Source organism: Sceloporus occidentalis, unplaced genomic scaffold (assembly GCF_023333645.1).
Source record: "Sceloporus occidentalis isolate IW3139 unplaced genomic scaffold, rSceOcc1.0.p SCAF_5, whole genome shotgun sequence".
Lineage (NCBI taxonomy): Eukaryota > Metazoa > Chordata > Lepidosauria > Squamata > Phrynosomatidae > Sceloporus > Sceloporus occidentalis.
Genome location: NW_028316985.1, coordinates 81,497,285 through 81,514,606, shown reverse-complemented (window position 1 = coordinate 81,514,606; position 17,322 = coordinate 81,497,285). Strand labels below are relative to the sequence as shown.

The window sequence follows — 17,322 nt, the reverse complement described above, 5'->3', positions numbered from 1 at the left end:
GACTGCCTATTAATAAAGTAAAATGGTTCATACACAAAGATATACAAAGAAATTATACTTTGGATGTTATAAAAGTGAGTTTGCAATGAATGTATGCAGGTATTCTTATCTACCATTGTTTGAGGCAAGAGGTGAGTTTCTGTTAACAGTGCTAGCAACTTAGTAGTAGGCGAAACAGAAGAATCAATCATAATGCCATTTATTTTATTTTATTTTTAAAAGAACCTAATTGCAGGTTGTTTAGATCTGGTGTCTTACCTCAGATACACCCACCAGCAGTGTGTTTTAATTTTGTTGAGGGTACATTAAAAAAAGCAGTAGGAGTGAATAACAAATATTTCACTATCACCTTTCTTGTGCTGGCAGAAGAATTATTTAGATAGAAGGTGGTAGTGGGGGGAAAACCCTGCATGTTTTAAAGGTCAGAAACAGTCTCTTGCCAGTAAAGAAAGCAGCAAAGGTTTTTAAATGGCTGACTTTATATTGCATCCCAAGCTGATCATTGCTATAATTTATATGGGAAAAGGAAATATATCACAGGGAAAACCATTTTAATCAAATATTTTATCCTATTCTGTGGCTACTATTGCTCCTTTAATCATTTTAATATGTAATTTCTTTATAATTATTATAAAGTTTAGTGCCCCTACAGACTGAACAGGTCAGTAATCTTTTTCTAATATAAATAATGGCAAGGACCTGTATGTTAAATATTTAAACAAACCTGTTTCTTATTTCTCCTGTTTGAGCCTGTATCATATATTTTGTGCATTTTGGTTGGCCAATGAAGGTATCACTATTTTGTGGATTTGGGGTGTTATTATACAAGGCCGTGGAATATAACACTCTCTTGAAAGTTAAATGCAAGTAACTCAAAGACATCACCAATAGACAGCTATAATGTCAATTTTCAACAGAAACCTACCCATGGAGGTTGTGAAATTTGGTCTCTTAAAATGTTTTTTGTTTTTAGTGGCTAGACATGCCCCAGGCCACAGGGGTACTTTGCACATAGATTCTGTCAGCTTGGACATGACTCTGAACTAGTGCTACCAGTTTCAAAACAGCAATAAGGAACAGTTAAAAATTAACACCATCTGGAACTGACAATTGGAAAGTACTATTAACAAATTTGTACTCTGCAAATACCAAATGAATGTATTGATTTCATGTAACTTAGCCATGAATTTCTCTGTAAAATTACACATTTATATCTATATGAAGGGCCCACACCACAAAGTACATAATTCTTTGGAATCTCATTCAGTCTGTATAAAAGGAAAACCTTTCCAGCCCTCAAATAGCTACAGTTTGGAGTGTAAGAAAGGACCCTTGTGTTTAAATACCTCCCTCTTTGCATCAGTTATATACACCCTAATGTAGGCAAACCAGAGTTTGCTATTACATCTGAATTAGCAAACTATGGCCTAAATCCAACAGGGGAAAACTACTAATGACACCACTTTTTTCAGTGGAATAATCTTTTCTCCTAACTTAACTCTGCATGCACCCCAAGTGTTTGGGGTGTCCCTGTTTTTTGCAGCACCAAGAGCTGCACAGTGGGGAGGGGTTGGTAGAAGAACAGTCAAGCCTAATTTTGGATTTAGGCTTATGATCTTTGTCTTCCCTCTAAATCAGGCTTGGAAACATAAAGTAACCACTTTTCTCTGAATCTGCAGTTGGGATGATGGGAAGAATGAGACCACAAGACTTGCTCCCCATCCACTAAGCATGCATTTTGAAGATGAGAAACATTATCTGTTAAGTCCTCATGTCAACTTCAATGAAGGAAGTTGCAGATCACTGAAAGTTTTAGCCTTTTATATTTGTTTCTGGAACAAACATATTATTTTGTAGAAAGAAATCTGCACTAATAGAAATTTTTAAACTTTCTGGAAGTTCTACTATCTTACTGTAGTTCTAACTTTAGTAAGTATTAATACTGGAAAACAACAGACACAAATTCTTTCCCTCTCCTCTTCCTGACCTCGGGGTTTCTGAGTTCAACAGTAAATACACAGCCAGTAACAGCCAATCTTCCCGAGTTAAAATAAGCATATTTGCATTTACTGGTACTTTAACTAAAAACAGTACTCTAGATGATTTTGGCAGCATGCTCAGCTGTAATGCTGCATCCTTGAAGCACCAAAATTACTGTCGCTTCACACAGATTCTTCCTCCAGGAAGCAGAAAGGAATCTGGAGGATTCAGCTTGAATTAGAAAGGAAAGTCATTCTTCAAGATGAAGAATTCTGACCTGATATTATTCTGACCAGGCATTGCATAATTGTCACTTGCTATTTGATGTTCTTTTGTTGTCTGTTTTATTGAATCATTTCCTGTATTGCTATGTATTTTATACGTATTATCCTACTAGAGAGGCCCCTTGCCCACCACCTTTCCCTTCTCCTTCTGTGTCGTGTCTTTTTAGATTGTAAGCCTGAGGGCAAGGAACCGTCCAATTAAAAAGATTGTATGTACAGCGCTGTGTAAATTTACAGTGCTTTATAAATAAAGGTTAATAATAATAATAATGATACAGCAATCATATTTCCCCCCTTCATTGTTTAATGCCAATTTTTTAAACCTATGTCTTAGATATTATTATTATTATTATTATTATTATTATTATTATATTTGGATATTTATTTGATTTGAATATTTAAAAAATTGTCAATACAATAACTAATTTTAGGATTTCACATAATTTATCAGAGAGTGGAACAAGTTTCAGTGTCACTGAGCATGAAGCCACAAGAAGAATTTTAAATACTTAATAATTAGCACTGTTTTCCCTTCATAAATGCCACTTATTTTTAAAAACACCTACAGTCCTCCCTTCATATCTGCCAGAGATCTGTTCCAAATCCCCCCCATGGATAAAAAAAGTGGGACGCCAAGTCCCCTTGTGCTTAATGGTGGGCAAGACACGTACCCACTGAATTAAATGGGGCTTGCTGTCCGCAATGTTTAATTGTTTAAATCCTCGGATGGCAAGTCCATGGATATCAAGAGCCCACTGTGTGTATATATATATATATATATATATATATATAAAAGCTTGATAGCTAGAACCAAATTGTGCATAAAGTCCAGTTTTATATATAGTGGATCCTTGTTATAAGCTGGGGTTTCTTTCCAAGATCCCCCGTGGATAACAAAATCCGTGGATGCTCAAGTCCCATTAAATATAATGACATAACAAAATGGTGTCCCTTATAAAAAATGGAAAATCAAGGTTTGTTATTTGAAATGTATACTTTTTTGGAACATTTTCAAACCGTGGATGCTTGAATCCATGTATAAAAAAATCAGTGTATAAGAAGGGCCGACTGTACTTTTTCCAATTCATATTCAAGGAATTATTATGACCTCTCCTGCCCAAAATCAATCCAGGGAAGGAAGGTGCATTTTATGTTTTCTATTTTATTTTTGAAAGTTGAGATCTTCTGAAAGTTTCAGGAATTGCATCCTAACTGGCAACATTTGTAGCTGAATAAATAAATGCTCAGGCTGCTTATTAGATTTACCAAATTATTTTTTTTTAAATGCCATGACTATTTAGGATTCTTCAGCTTTTTGTAAATTCAGTAATCAGAAGGCAAGAACTGACACCCAGAAATGCTAACTACGCACAAAAGGCCTACCATTGTTCTTCTGTAGCTGCCTATCAAAGGAGCAAGTGTTGGAGAAATATGTCTACACACTTCTGGTATTCTGTAACTAAATTCAGTGTTATGTGTAGCTTTCTATTCAAAGGTTTTACAGAAGGAAAGCCCCATCCCCCCCCCCCAGAAGAAGATACATGTCCCACCTCAAATCTCCCCAAAATTTTTAGCAAAATTGTATTTGGAATTTTTAATTTAATTTAATCTTAATCCATTTGCTGTTTAATTTCTATTTAACTGCTCTTTGTCTTATGTTTTATGTTTGGGGGGAGGGGTTGAGATGTGGGACTGTTTTAGTGTGAATTGTATTTTTATGAAGTTTTATTGTTATATTTCTGTTGTAATCCACCTTGATTCCCCTGGGAAAAGGTGGAATATACATATATTATTATTATTATTATTATTATTATTATTATTATTATTATGTGTGGCCAGAAGATCACATTTTTGATGTGGGGCCTCAAAGTGTTGAGATATGCTTTCTCATCAAGAATGAAAATTTGAGAAAGGTATTATTTACCTTCCTAGAGATAGCAACATTTATTTAACAAATGGGCCTAATATAAATAAATACTGGTTGCAAAAATGTAAATAAGACCAAAAACCCATTCCATTCCTTACCCACACATCAAACTCAGGAAACATAACATAAGCCTAACCTACAACACAAAATGGCCTGGTTAAATACTTAAACACAAACCAATTTGTTCTGGACAGTGTCTGAAGTTTCATTCCATTAGCAGCTATGTTCATAAAAACAAAAGGGCATAGCAAAACTGTCTTTGCAAAGAAACTAAACAGGAGCACTTGGACTGGCTTCCAAGCAACCTAATGATTCAGGACCAAGCCTATGGAAATATTTTCCTTATCTATGACATGGGAGAACTTCCAAACATGCATACATCTCGGAAGATTTAGAAAATGTTAAAACAATTACACAGGTACTAAAAATCCAAAACAGTAATAGAATGTATCTAAACTAATAAAATAATTTCTCTTACTAAGTTGTAAAAATCTACAATGTAACCAAGCTCTTCCTAGAATTAAATTTAGCATCACTAAAATAGCATAGGAAAAAAGCCAGCCAAAATCAGGGTACATCTTTGTACCATATAGTAACAAATATTGCAACATTGAGAAGGAAGCTAATGAATGTACTGTAGGATTTTGCTCTTGCTTGTATCTAATTCAATGCCTTTTAGCAGGAGGGAGGGAGACAATATGAATGCTGCTTTGTCTTTTTTTACACACACAAGCACAGATTGTGTTAGCGCTCGGGTACAACTGTGTCCACACACAGAAGACTGCCAGCCAGGAAGACACACAACACTGCCGAGTCTGGAAGTAGTTCACAATTGCTGAGGTTTTTCTGAAGAGGCTTTTAATCTTAGTTGCAGCAAAATATTTACAAGCACGATACAGCAATATTTACACAAATCAGCATAATGCTCTGCAATCAACCAACATCCACACCACCGCACTGTGTACTGGAGCATTCATCCTTATATACATAAACACAGCTAGGATTCTGATCCAACTCCCTGCTAGTGTTTCATCAGCTTCCACAGTAACAGTGCAGTTTGGGACTGCTATGAACCATCTCCATGCTCAAGTTGCATCAGCTTCCTCTGAGTCAACATTTCCTCTTTAACCCATTGCATGCACCTGAGACATTTTACACAGCCTGGGGCAAAAATATACTGACAGATTGAGCTATCTATCAATAGTGATCTAAGCTCTCAACAGTAGTAGAACTTACAAATACCATAAACATAAAGATTTGACATTTGGAATTGCTCTTTTGGAAGGGTAACAATGCATATTGAGTTATGAAAGTAATGGGCTCACCTTGGCAGTCCACACCAGGATCACCCCAAAAGAACTCCTGGCATTCATTACACGTGCGTCCTCCAAATCCTGGCATGCACTGGCATTGCCCAGTAAACTGTCAATTAAAACAAAATTGGCTAATTAGGATGGTTTTTACAAAATGAACCTTGTGCAAAACTTTATTGGGCCATTGCAACTATGTGCCATGGTATTCCTACTGGGGTCAGAAAATACAGTCGTCCCTTTCCATTCGTAGACTTGGGATTTGCGAATTTGCGATCTCAGCGATTTCCTCTTCCTGTGCTTGGGACAGCTGGCTACAGCTATCCCAGGCAGGGGAGAAGGTGCGTGGCCCCCCTGCGCGCACTGCTCTGTCCCTTCCTCTCATTCTTGGGACAGCTGGCTGGGCTTGGGCTATTTGCAAACTTTCCATATTTACAGGTTCTTGTTCCCCTAACCCCCATTAATATGGTGGGATGACAGTACTCCACTACTCACACTGTGCAAAGTTTTGTTTAATGCCAGTGTATGAAGACTAAGTAAGCTTGTCAAACTAGAACAAACCTTGTAAAGAGTCATGGGGCAAAATGATATTTGAAGAATACTTTCTGCACACTAATACAACTGATCAAACTTATTGCCATAGGTTACAGTGAACACTTTTATTAACTTTAGTGAAGATGCTTTCCTACCTCATTACAAGATGAGCCAAAGGAACGATCCTCATCACAACCGCACGGTTCACATCCATTCCCACTAGCCAACATCCATGTGTTTGGGGCACAATGGTCACAGCTCTGACCAATCACATTAGGTAGGCATTGGCACTGACCAGTTTCTTTCTCACACTCACAGTCTTCAGAGCTATTGCACTGTCCACGAACAGTTCCCAGGTAATTGCAAACACACTCTGGAATGGAAGAGTAGCCAAAGTGATGAGTGGTAGTTATGCATGTGAAAGAAATAATTTAGCAAATCGAAAAATGTATGACTTAATTTGCTGAACTCTTTTTGGAAGAAATCAACCCCAGTATTCCCCAGAGGAAAAATGTTCATTCATTTCCTTATAGCCACTTGGAGATTTTCAGGTGATCTGTAGAAAGAGGGAGAAGGTCCATTGACAGAGATACACAGTGGTGATCCACGAACACCCAGCTTGAAAACTGTCAAAATGAGCTTCAAGCTGTTAGTGAAAGAGGCTCAAAAAACACAACAATCTCCCATGGAGAACCGGAAACGGTGCAGGATTGCTGGGCTAGAAAATGTCTGCCTGTTTCCTAATTTAGACATGAGTGTGTAAGTAATCATCTTTAAGACATTTTCTATAGATCTGTATTAGTGCTGGGGAAAACATCAGCATTTGAGGAAATGGCTGGGCTCCAAGCCACCACTGACTGATCTACATTCATTCCCACATTCTATTCCAAAGGCTCAAGATGGGTTTTATTATTACAACCCACTGTGAAGTAAGAAAATGTACAAAATTACCTTAGTTCATCTGATAAGCTCACTCATCTTAGTTTTTTAGGGGCTCTAAAGAGATACCATGAATTTGATCTCTGAGGTAGGAACTGTGAGAAAAATGCAGTCAAGTGTAATATCAGTCACAGATGCATTAGGAGAACAGGGAAAGGAACTATTTCTTACTGTACATTCCTAAAGTTTAAAACAGGAATGCTACTGATCTGTTTTAGGAAGATGGTTTTTGAAAGGATTAAGGAGATAAGGAAATGATGTTATCCTCCCTAGGTCTTGCGGAGGTGATAGTCTTGTGCAGCTAAATACTTTTTAAAAAATCACATTCCAAAGCTCAGAAGGAAAATTGCAAAACAACTCTGAAATCAGCTTTCTCTGATCTGATGCCTTCCAGATGCATGGGACTCACCATCTTCAGTCAGCTAACACTCTTGGGGAGCAACTGGTTTAAGAGGGCTGTTTTAAATGTTTCTACTTTTTTTCTGTTGACGAAAACCATTGCTTGACACTTAGAATTCTCATACCATCTTCATGGTATATTTACTGAACAACTTGGATTACCACTCTGTCAGATGCATGAAATCTTATGGCACAGTGAATTTAATAATATTCAGGATGCAAAACTCTCCATTTCTTTCCACCATGAATTTTCAGAAACCCATTCCTTCTGTTCTTTACCAAAGTAGGAATGTGTCTGTAAACAAAAGGCAACCCCTCTCCCACACAAAGCCTAAGGGCAGCAGGAAGTGGCCAAGGCTATTAAGAGGGAAATGACTGCTAGCAGGAAAGCCTTCCCTATCACAAAGGCCTCATCTTTTCAGGATGTGCAAAAGGTATGGATTAGACATTAGAAGTTCTTTTTCATTTAAACTCCACTTTTTCAAAACACATCTCCTTTGTGTGTCCAAGATTATCCCAGCATAATTAAAATTTTGGTATAAGGTTAAACCAGAAAGGCTCACAGTCTACAAGGGTCTCAAACTAGGCTTGAATTATCTGTTGACCTTTAATGTAACCTTTCCAATCTGTGAATTTCCAGAATTTGCTGTTGTACAGAAAGCCCTAGTGTAGGAATAGTGTAGGCAGATGGGATCTACTGGCTAACGTCAGTATGTGAGAAGGAGTTCTAACTTCAAATTGTTTATCAATAGCAGCAAAAAACTCAGCCCTCACACTGCTGAAATGAAGAGAAATGGGGACAGCCGGGAGTAGATTTTTGTACAGAAGAACTGAGTTTGGCACAGTTCTGGTATTCAGAATTCTTGGGCTCTGACTATTTTAACTTTAAGTGCATGTCTTTGCACCAGGCTCCAGCTGACAGACCTTTAGGTTGTGCTAGAACAGAACAGAACAAAAAGTCAGAGTAGATTCCATAAGCATGACATCTATCTATTCCTATCCTATAGCTTAGAAAAATATCAGGGAAGTTTGCAAAGAAAGCCCTAGTGAGGGAGCAGGCAATATGCAGATGGGGAGCCACTGGATAATAACTTCAGTAACCAACTTTACTTACTTCTACAGTCCTGCTGAAGAGCCCGTCCATAATAGCCATGTTTACACAGTTGGCAGTTTTGCCCCTCTGTGTGATACAAGCACTTCAGGCACAATCCTGTCTTCTTGTCACAAGCCTCTGGATCAGTTGAGTCAATGTTATTGTTGCATTGGCAGGGCTGACAAATCCCACCAATGTCTTCAGGGTTTCCAAAGAAACCAGATGCACATTCACCACATCTGATCCCTGTTCAAGAAACCAGAGAAAGAACAAATCTCTTCAGCTGACTAAACTAAAATAGGGGTGAGCACCAGAATCTATTTTTTTAAGACAAACAGAAGACCTTAATAAGCAGCTACAAATTCACACCATTGCTGATTTCAAAATAATTCATGACAGAATTCATTACAGCTTTCAAAACCGAGAATGTTGCTATCTTCCTATGTTTGGTAAAATTGCAATAGGAAAAGAGAAAGACAACATTAAAAATGGTGGATAGACTCAATCAAGAAGCCATGACCCTGAGTTTTCAGGAACTGAGCAGGTCTACTAATAACAGGGTAACTTGGAAGGGTGACCATAATGCAAAGGTGACTTGCTGGTAATTATCAGCAAAAACGCTACCCAATTGGTGCCAAATCAATTGAATGATTAAAAAAAAAAGACTGTACTGATTATCTTAGTGTGCCTAACACTTACCAACTTAAGTTTTTTTTCTTAGTTCTGTATCACTTTTTGTTTTTTACTATAAAAGTTTATTTTGTTTTGTTTTTTTAAGTTTCCACTTAAATGCATAAAGCAGAGTTTCTAAGCTTGGCTTCCCTGGAACTTAAAGGTTTTGTGTCAGATCACAGCTGATGAAAAAAATATTTTTATTTTATTGAGCTGTATAATAATTTTTATGCAAGTATTATCTGAGACCAATAATTTTTATGCAGGGGTTCCCTGAGATCTGAAAGTTATTTCCAAAGGTTCCTCCAGAGAAAAAGGCTAGTATAAAGTATTGTTTACTCTTGTTATTGCTATTGCATTATCTCATATCATTATCTTACTTCAAGATCCTTCCCCCTGATGTCAAGACAAGGGAGGAGGAACTATATTATAGTTTTTTGTGGTTTTTTTGGGCTATGTGACCATGTTCTAAAAGAGTTTGTTTAATATTCATTCATGTTATGTATGAATGATGCACAGTATAATTCTCATTAATTAATGATGCAAAAAAAGGCAGGAAGATGAGCATTCAGGATAGGACCTATCTCTAAATTCACTATCAAGTGTCATATACTTGGATGGTTATAGCAACAATAATAAAATAACAAGCCAGTGTGATGTAGTAGTTTGAATGTGGGACCAGGATTCCAGGAGATCACAGTGAATTCCTGCTTCGACCTGGAAACCTACTGGATGATCTCAGGGCTGTCACACTCTCTCAGCTTCAAAGGAAGGTTCTGAACAAACAGCTTCTGAACAAAACTTGCCAGGTAAACCCCATGACAGGTTTGCCTTAGAGTTTAAGTAAAACAAACTGCCAAAACTTGAAGGCACACAACAACAACAACAACAACAACAACAAGTGCATGCACACACGCACGCGCGCACATACACACATCTCCAGGATTTGATTCCTCACTCGGCCATGAAACCTACTGGATGACCTTGGGCAAGTCACATACCTTCAGCTTCAGGGGAAGGCAATGGCAAACCTCCTCTGAACCAATCTTGCCAAGAAAATCCCATGATAGGTTTGCCTTAGAGTAGCCATAAGTTGGAAATGACTTGAAGGCACACAACAACAAAAAATAATAACCAGTCCCAAACCACTATTCTATTCATTTAAATATAGTAAAGTGTTCAGGACTCTAATAATTCCAATATATATGTTCATAGAAAACGTAGGCACAAATTAAAGGTTTTAATTGCCATTATTTTCAGAAGCTACTTTACCTTTATATCCAGTCTCACAAATGCACGCCACCTGGAGGGTAGTGCGGTCCTGATAACAACCACTGGCAAACTGGCGTCCACTTTCTGGTCCATCAGGACAAGGACAAGGGCGGCAGTGATCTCCGGATCCCAGGGCAGGATCTCCATAATAGCCCCCAAGGCATCTAGTTTTACAATACACAAACATCTTTTAAGTATACCAAAAGAGGAAAACACATATTTGCACAGGCAAAATGGGAACAGCAAGCAGTGTACAGAGGGATGAGATTTTTCACTTTTCTCCACAGCACAGGCTGAATAACATTATTCTAGGGATATTTTCATTGGCTCTTCATTGATGTTAATGGAAGCAGAGCCAAGTCAAACCAATTTCTTTTTCACTTGTCATATAAACACACTTTAACTCACTAACTAATATGGATTTCTGGAAAGTTTAAAAGAATCAGATATATGTAAGGAAATTTAATTACAATACTTGATAGCACAAAACTAGGCTTGTTTCTTAACCATATCTTTAAGCAATTGCAGAATAACTCCGTATACATACAGCTAGCACAAGCCCAGAACTCTACATTCCTTCACAGTTCTGCATGTGACCCTCAACCAAGCCAACAGAGAAATCTGGAGTCCTAATATGGGCTGGTAACATCTAGTGCTAATAAATGCTAGTCCTTGAACAGTCTGTATATGTTAACACAAAGGCCAATAAACCATGTACCAAAAAAATGGCTCTCTTTTGCAAGTTTTAACCCCTTTGTGTTTAATCTTTTCCTTCCCTTCTTTAGTTCATTGCATTATTATCCTGGAACAAAAGCCAGTCTCCCTACTCTACCCCCAATAGTTCACAATGGACAAATTCTGTGTAAATGCATCCTGGAGAATCAGACAGCATTATTCAGGATCTTATATTTTGCCATGTACCATAGCCCCTGTTGTCCTTCTCTTACACACTTCTTTCTTCCAAATTGCTCTATTATAATAATACTGCAATTCAATTACATAAATACATTCATTCAAAAGTGCTTATATTGTGCAATTTAATACAAATGAGGAATATGAGAGGGAAAAAGAAACGTTAGCAAAATGGTGCATGTACAAATTCTACACACAGTTCACTTTCCCGCCTTACTACAGTCAGCCCTTAGTATTCACAGATTCTTTATCTACGGATTCAAGCATACACAGCTTGAAAAGATTAAAAAATATACAAATTCCAACAAGCAAACCTTGATGTTGCCATTTTATATAAGAGACACATTACATTTTAGACTACAATAATGTTAAGTATTGCTTGAACAGTAATATTTGATTCAACAAATATTCCAGTTAACTTCCAAAGAAGCAGTACCTCTCACAGTTGTGGCCAGTTGTATAATCACGGCAATTCAAACATTGTCCACTGTATGGGTCACAATCATCTGCGTGGCCATTGCACTGGCAGGGCTGGCAGCTTGGAAATCCCCAGTAACCAGGCAAGCATCTGTCACACTGACGGCCATATATCCCATGGAAACAGTGGCACTGCCCAGTCTCCGGATGGCAGAAGGGATTAACAGAAGCTTGGACATGACACTCACAAACTTATAAGACAAAACACACAGAGACACATCCTGAATAAAACTAAAACTGGAGACATTGCTTATATTAATGTATTTATTACACTAGCAGCTTGAAGTTATTTAAAAATAAACATTTAGGGACTGAGTTGTTTCCTCCAACTAAGCTCATAAGGATTCTTAAAAATATACTGAAATCAAGAACTCAAAATATCTTTACTCTCCCTTAAATAAGTTACTCAGTAAGATTAAGAACCAGCAATATTTGCCAGTCTGATTTAGAAACCTACGTTTGCATCCACTTGGTCCAAATCCAAAAGTGCCCGGAGCACATCTGTCACATCTTCTTCCAACAATATTTGGCCGACACTGGCAGTGGCCTCCATTCGGATCACACACAGAACTTACTGAGCCTTGTGGATCACACTGGCAAGCTAAAAAAGGGGAAAGACATAGGTCGAGGATGTGTTCCAAATGCAGAAAAGTAGACAGCAATAGTATTGTGAGAGCTGCCACTGTACTAATAAAAGAATTACTTGTGAACACGATAGGCATAAGCATCATCATCAGATGGCTTTAGCTTTGACAGAGGTGAATTAAAATGACAAGTATGCCTGGATTTGGAGGAGTCAAATATTGTTTGACCACTACTGTTTAAATTATTTTGAAATGTCTAATATTGTTTTCTTGTCTATATATTGCCCTGAGATCATTACATTACATTACATGGTAATTTCAAAATCTGTTTTTAGGACTATGCAGAGATATAAATCAAGGCCAGATTATCAATGGTGCTGTTGGAGTGAATGCTAAAAGCCCCATGCTATTGGTGGTGCTGCACACTTGCACCAATATACTACTCATAATGTGCTGTTATCAAGACAGAAGTGCTCCTGGGGCCAGGAAGTCCTGCACATCTCTCCTCTTCACTGTCATCAGCCCCATGCCTCAGATGTAGAGCATAAGAAGCAGCAGATAGCAAATACATCCTTCCTCTGAGACTTCACCTCAGTCATACCTGTTGGAACATATGTGTTGGGGTGCCCTGAACCACTCCCTCCTTCAGGCTCCAGAGAGACTAGTCTCTGCCTCTGGAGGCCTCCTCCTGGCCCACCAGCATTGACCCACTGCAAGCCTGACTTATTGCAGCATGAAGTTGCATTCCAACTCTGTTAGATCTCCAGGTTGACTGATTCAGATATAAATGTGCTTAGGTTTAAATGTCTTCCAACTTTGATACCTTTACTTATGTAGCCAGTATTCATTCATTCAGATGTCCCATCCATATGTCTGTTTGGACATTACACTAAGCCATGGTTTGTTTTGGAGAAGATATCACGATTTCCTAATCAGAGACAGTGTTCTAGATGTTAGGCCTCCTTACCCAATGCTGTCTCGTGTAATAGAGCAGAAATGCTAAAGATTATATTCTTGCAAACATCAGTCATAGGTGTTTTAACAACACTTCTGCTGTTCTCCAGACACCGGTATCTTTGAAATGTTTCCCAGGCACTGTTCGTTGTCACATCATCACCCCGGCCTCCAACTGTGAATAAGTCCAATGATTTGCAATATGGCATGAGAACAAGCTGTGGAATGATTAAGAAGCCATTGTTATCATTCAACTATCAGTTGAAACCTACCGCAAATTTATTTCATTCAATCTCTTTTTATTCAATCTTTAAAAAAATCATCAATACTGTATGAGGGTTAAAACGACCAGATTTTTGTTTACTGGTATATTCTAACAATGTAACCCAAAGAGTATTCAGTTGACTGTCTAGGGTCCTTTATAGCACTATGATTTCAGTTCAGTTGCCATGATTGCATCCTATGGAATTCTGGGCTTCATAGTCTAGTGTGACACTAGAGTTCTCTTGATGAAAAGTCTAAATCCCCCTAGCTAAACTACAAATCCCAGGATTCCATAAAATGGAACCATGGCTGTTAAAGTGAAACAATGGTGTACCATTGTTGTAGTGTAAAAGGGCCCCAGTTGCAACAGAGCCCTTCACTTATTTTTTCAGTCTCAGCTGAACACAATACATCAAAGGCAGTTCCCAACAATCCCCCCCCTGTTTAATTTTCTCTAGATTTTAGCAGCAGCTGCTGATATTCTTGAAAAGAAGGACAAGCCATCTTGTCCTGTGCATATTGCTTTTATGAGAAGAGTGCAGAGGATTCCACTTACCTCCAACTGATTGACATTCGGCAGTGTACACACTGTGTGAAGCATACTGCAGAGCATCCAGACAATAACTTATGTTAGACTTCCTATGCCTCATTCACCCAGCATCTCTCAATTCAGTTTGTGCTAACTGAAGAGGATGGATCATGCCCAGCATTCCTATTCTGCCATATTTCTATTTAAGAGTCTAATTGAAGTTCTTGTACACTTACTGAATCAATGAGTGTGTATGGATTCTCCACCTCTGTATTTAAGGAATACTGTGGCAGCTCCAAGCGAACAGTGTAATTAAGTCCTTTTTCGAAGCATATTGGTCGTGGAAGAACCACATATCTGTATTATCAAGAAGACACAACATTGAGGCAAGAAGAAAAATAAAACTATAAATTTGATTTGTATTTGCCCAAAATGGGCCAATAAAATACACAGGAATCACTGGGATATCAATAAACAACAAATAGTTAATTTGAGTGATAGTTTTATGGAATCAAACCCTGTCTTTTCCCTTTGCTGCCCAAGTATTTATTGTTTCTTTACAAATGGTGATACTTACCTTGAACCTGGAGATAATGATACCTCTTGATCATCATCATCAGGAACTGTATTGCCACATCTGCTGCTAGCAGAAATCTGGCCTGGACGAAATACAGTAATAACAGCTTTTTCCCAGAGATCTGGTAACTGAATAAAAAAAGGCATGAACAAATAGTTCACATTAACATACCTTTATTACTTGAAGTGTTTTGTGTTGATGTCGATCGGTTTTGTCTGATGCAGTGATTAGGACTGTATATACAACAAAGCTGGTAACAATCCAACTAGTCTTGGATAAAATCTTACTGAACAGAGTGGGACATAATTCTGAATATACCCATATAGGATTGCATCCCTGACTACTGCAAATAATTTAGTGCATTTTTGGTGGAGTAGATCTAATTTTGATTTCTTAGATCTAAAAAATATTCTAGCATTCATGGGGTTGTTCTGAGCTGGTACATTCTCTTTCTGAAATTTTGTATCTTTACTGTAACTATACATTCCTATTGCGTGTTATTTATTCTCTCCTTCCATCACTATATAAATACATGTGCATTCTAAAAATAATATGTAAATTTGGAATAATACATACAATGCACCCGCGTCATATGCAGGAGTGCTATATGCGGCTTTCAGCTTACGCTGAAAGCTGCGTGACAAACAGGAAATGTTTGTCCTATGGTGTGCACACTGTGGAATTTGCCTTATGTGGGGGTGGGTGGGTCCAGAATGGATCCCCCATGTAAGGCAAAGGCATACTGTATTAGGTTTTTCTGCATATCTATTTTCAGCATGCTTTCTAATATCTATGGCTAATTACAAACATTTTAGAAATTGTTATACAGACTATATATAATTGCTAATGCACAAAAATAAATAATTTTTTCAATAATAATAATAATAATGATAGTAAAACTTTATTTTTACCCCACCTCTCCATGAGGATTGAGGCGGCTTACAATAAAAATCCATTCAGTACAACAATAATCCCTGTTATTCCCTTCATCCCCTAGAACTTGTCCTATTAAGTATTGATTAAAACATATATGTAATGTTAAGACACAGATAAGCCAAATCAATCCCCATACGTTAATTTTAAAACTCCCTGAACAACATATTCACAAGCAACATGGATCTACAGGTTTGCCATTTACCTGTGGTTCATAGCGAATCAGAACATCATATTCCATTGAATAGGGAATGTTATCAATATAGAATTCTAAATAAGCTCCTTCAGGAACTCTAACAAATCCTATTCCAGTCCATGAAGGTACACGATCCTGAGAAGACTGACGTTCAACAATACTCACTCCCTGAGGAACAAAGTAAATTAAAATTATTTTGATCAGGCATATATCTTTTCAGAAAAATGTAGGCAGAGATATAAATTCCAATTTCTTGATTATTTCTGTTGCGTGATAAAGATTTTTATATCAGCATACATCTTGTTCTATATGACTTGAAATTATATTATATATTATTTATTTATTTTGTAACAAGAGCTAAAATAGCAAAAACTCTTGTAAAACTAAAGAAGACATCAAGCCATTTCAGTAAGGCCTTTGACAAGGTTTCCCATGACATTCTTGCAAACAAGCTTGTAAAATGTGGGCTAGACAAAGTAACTGTTATATGGATCTGTAATTGGTTGACTGGCCGAAGCCAAAGGGTGCTCAACAATGGCTCCTTTTCATCCTGGAAAGAAGTGACCAGTGGGGTCCCATAAGGCTCTGTCCTGGGCCCAGTGCTATTCAACATCTTTATCAATGACCTGGATGACAGAATTGGGAGCATACTTATCAAATTTGCAGACGACACCAAATTAGGAGGAATAGCTAATACTCCAGAGTACAGGATCAAAATTCAAAATGACCAGAATAGACTAGAAAGCTGGGCCGAGGCTAACAAAATGAACTTCAAGAGGGAGAAATGTAAGGTACTGCACTGAGGGTGGGAAAATGAAATGCACAGATATAGGATGGGAGACACCTGACTGAATGAAACTACATGTGAAAGGGATCTGGGAGTCCAAGTAGACCACAAGTTGAACATGAGTCAACAGTGTATGTACAGCGCTGTGTAAATTTACAGCGCTTTATAAATAAAGGTTAATAATAATAATAACAGTGTGATGCAGCAGCTAAAAAGGCCAATGCAGTTTTAGGCTGCAGCAATCAAAGTATAGTGTCTAGATCAAGGGAAGTAATAGTGCCACTCTATTCTGCTTTGGTCAGGCCCCACCTGGAATATTGTGTCCAGTTCTGGGCACCACAGTTTTAAAAGGACATTGAAAAACTAGAGCATGTCCAAAGGAGGGTGACTAAAATGGTGAAACCATGCCCTATGAGGAAAGACTCAGGGAGCTGGGGATGTTTAGCCTGGAGAAGAGAAGGTTAAAAAGTGATATGATAGCCCTATTTAAATATTTGAAGAGATGTCATATTGAGGAGGGAGCAAGCTTGTTTTCTGCTGCTCCAGAGACTAGGACCCAGAACAATGGATGCAAGCTCCAGGAAAAGAGATTCCACTTAAACATTAGGAGGAACTTCCTGACAGTAAGGCTGTTCTACAGTGGAACACACTCCCTTGGAGAGTGATGGAGTCTCCTTCTTTTGGAGGTTTTGGAGGCTG

At 37.9% G+C, this 17,322-nt stretch overlaps 1 protein-coding gene across 1 annotated transcript in view; it reads right to left on the bottom strand.

Moving 5' to 3' along the window:
* LOC149312378 (laminin subunit beta-1-like) overlaps positions 1 to 17,322 on the bottom strand; it is a 69,368-nt gene that overhangs the window by 19,556 nt on the left and 32,490 nt on the right. The window contains exons 14-23 of the mRNA XM_089524505.1: positions 15,846 to 16,004; positions 14,708 to 14,835; positions 14,367 to 14,487; positions 13,351 to 13,555; positions 12,257 to 12,400; positions 11,759 to 11,990; positions 10,411 to 10,574; positions 8,488 to 8,712; positions 6,191 to 6,408; positions 5,517 to 5,613 (exon numbers count right to left, since the gene is read on the bottom strand). Of these exons, the coding sequence (XP_089380631.1) occupies positions 5,517 to 5,613; positions 6,191 to 6,408; positions 8,488 to 8,712; positions 10,411 to 10,574; positions 11,759 to 11,990; positions 12,257 to 12,400; positions 13,351 to 13,555; positions 14,367 to 14,487; positions 14,708 to 14,835; positions 15,846 to 16,004 (1,693 nt within the window). The remainder of the gene's footprint in view (positions 1 to 5,516; positions 5,614 to 6,190; positions 6,409 to 8,487; positions 8,713 to 10,410; positions 10,575 to 11,758; positions 11,991 to 12,256; positions 12,401 to 13,350; positions 13,556 to 14,366; positions 14,488 to 14,707; positions 14,836 to 15,845; positions 16,005 to 17,322) is intronic.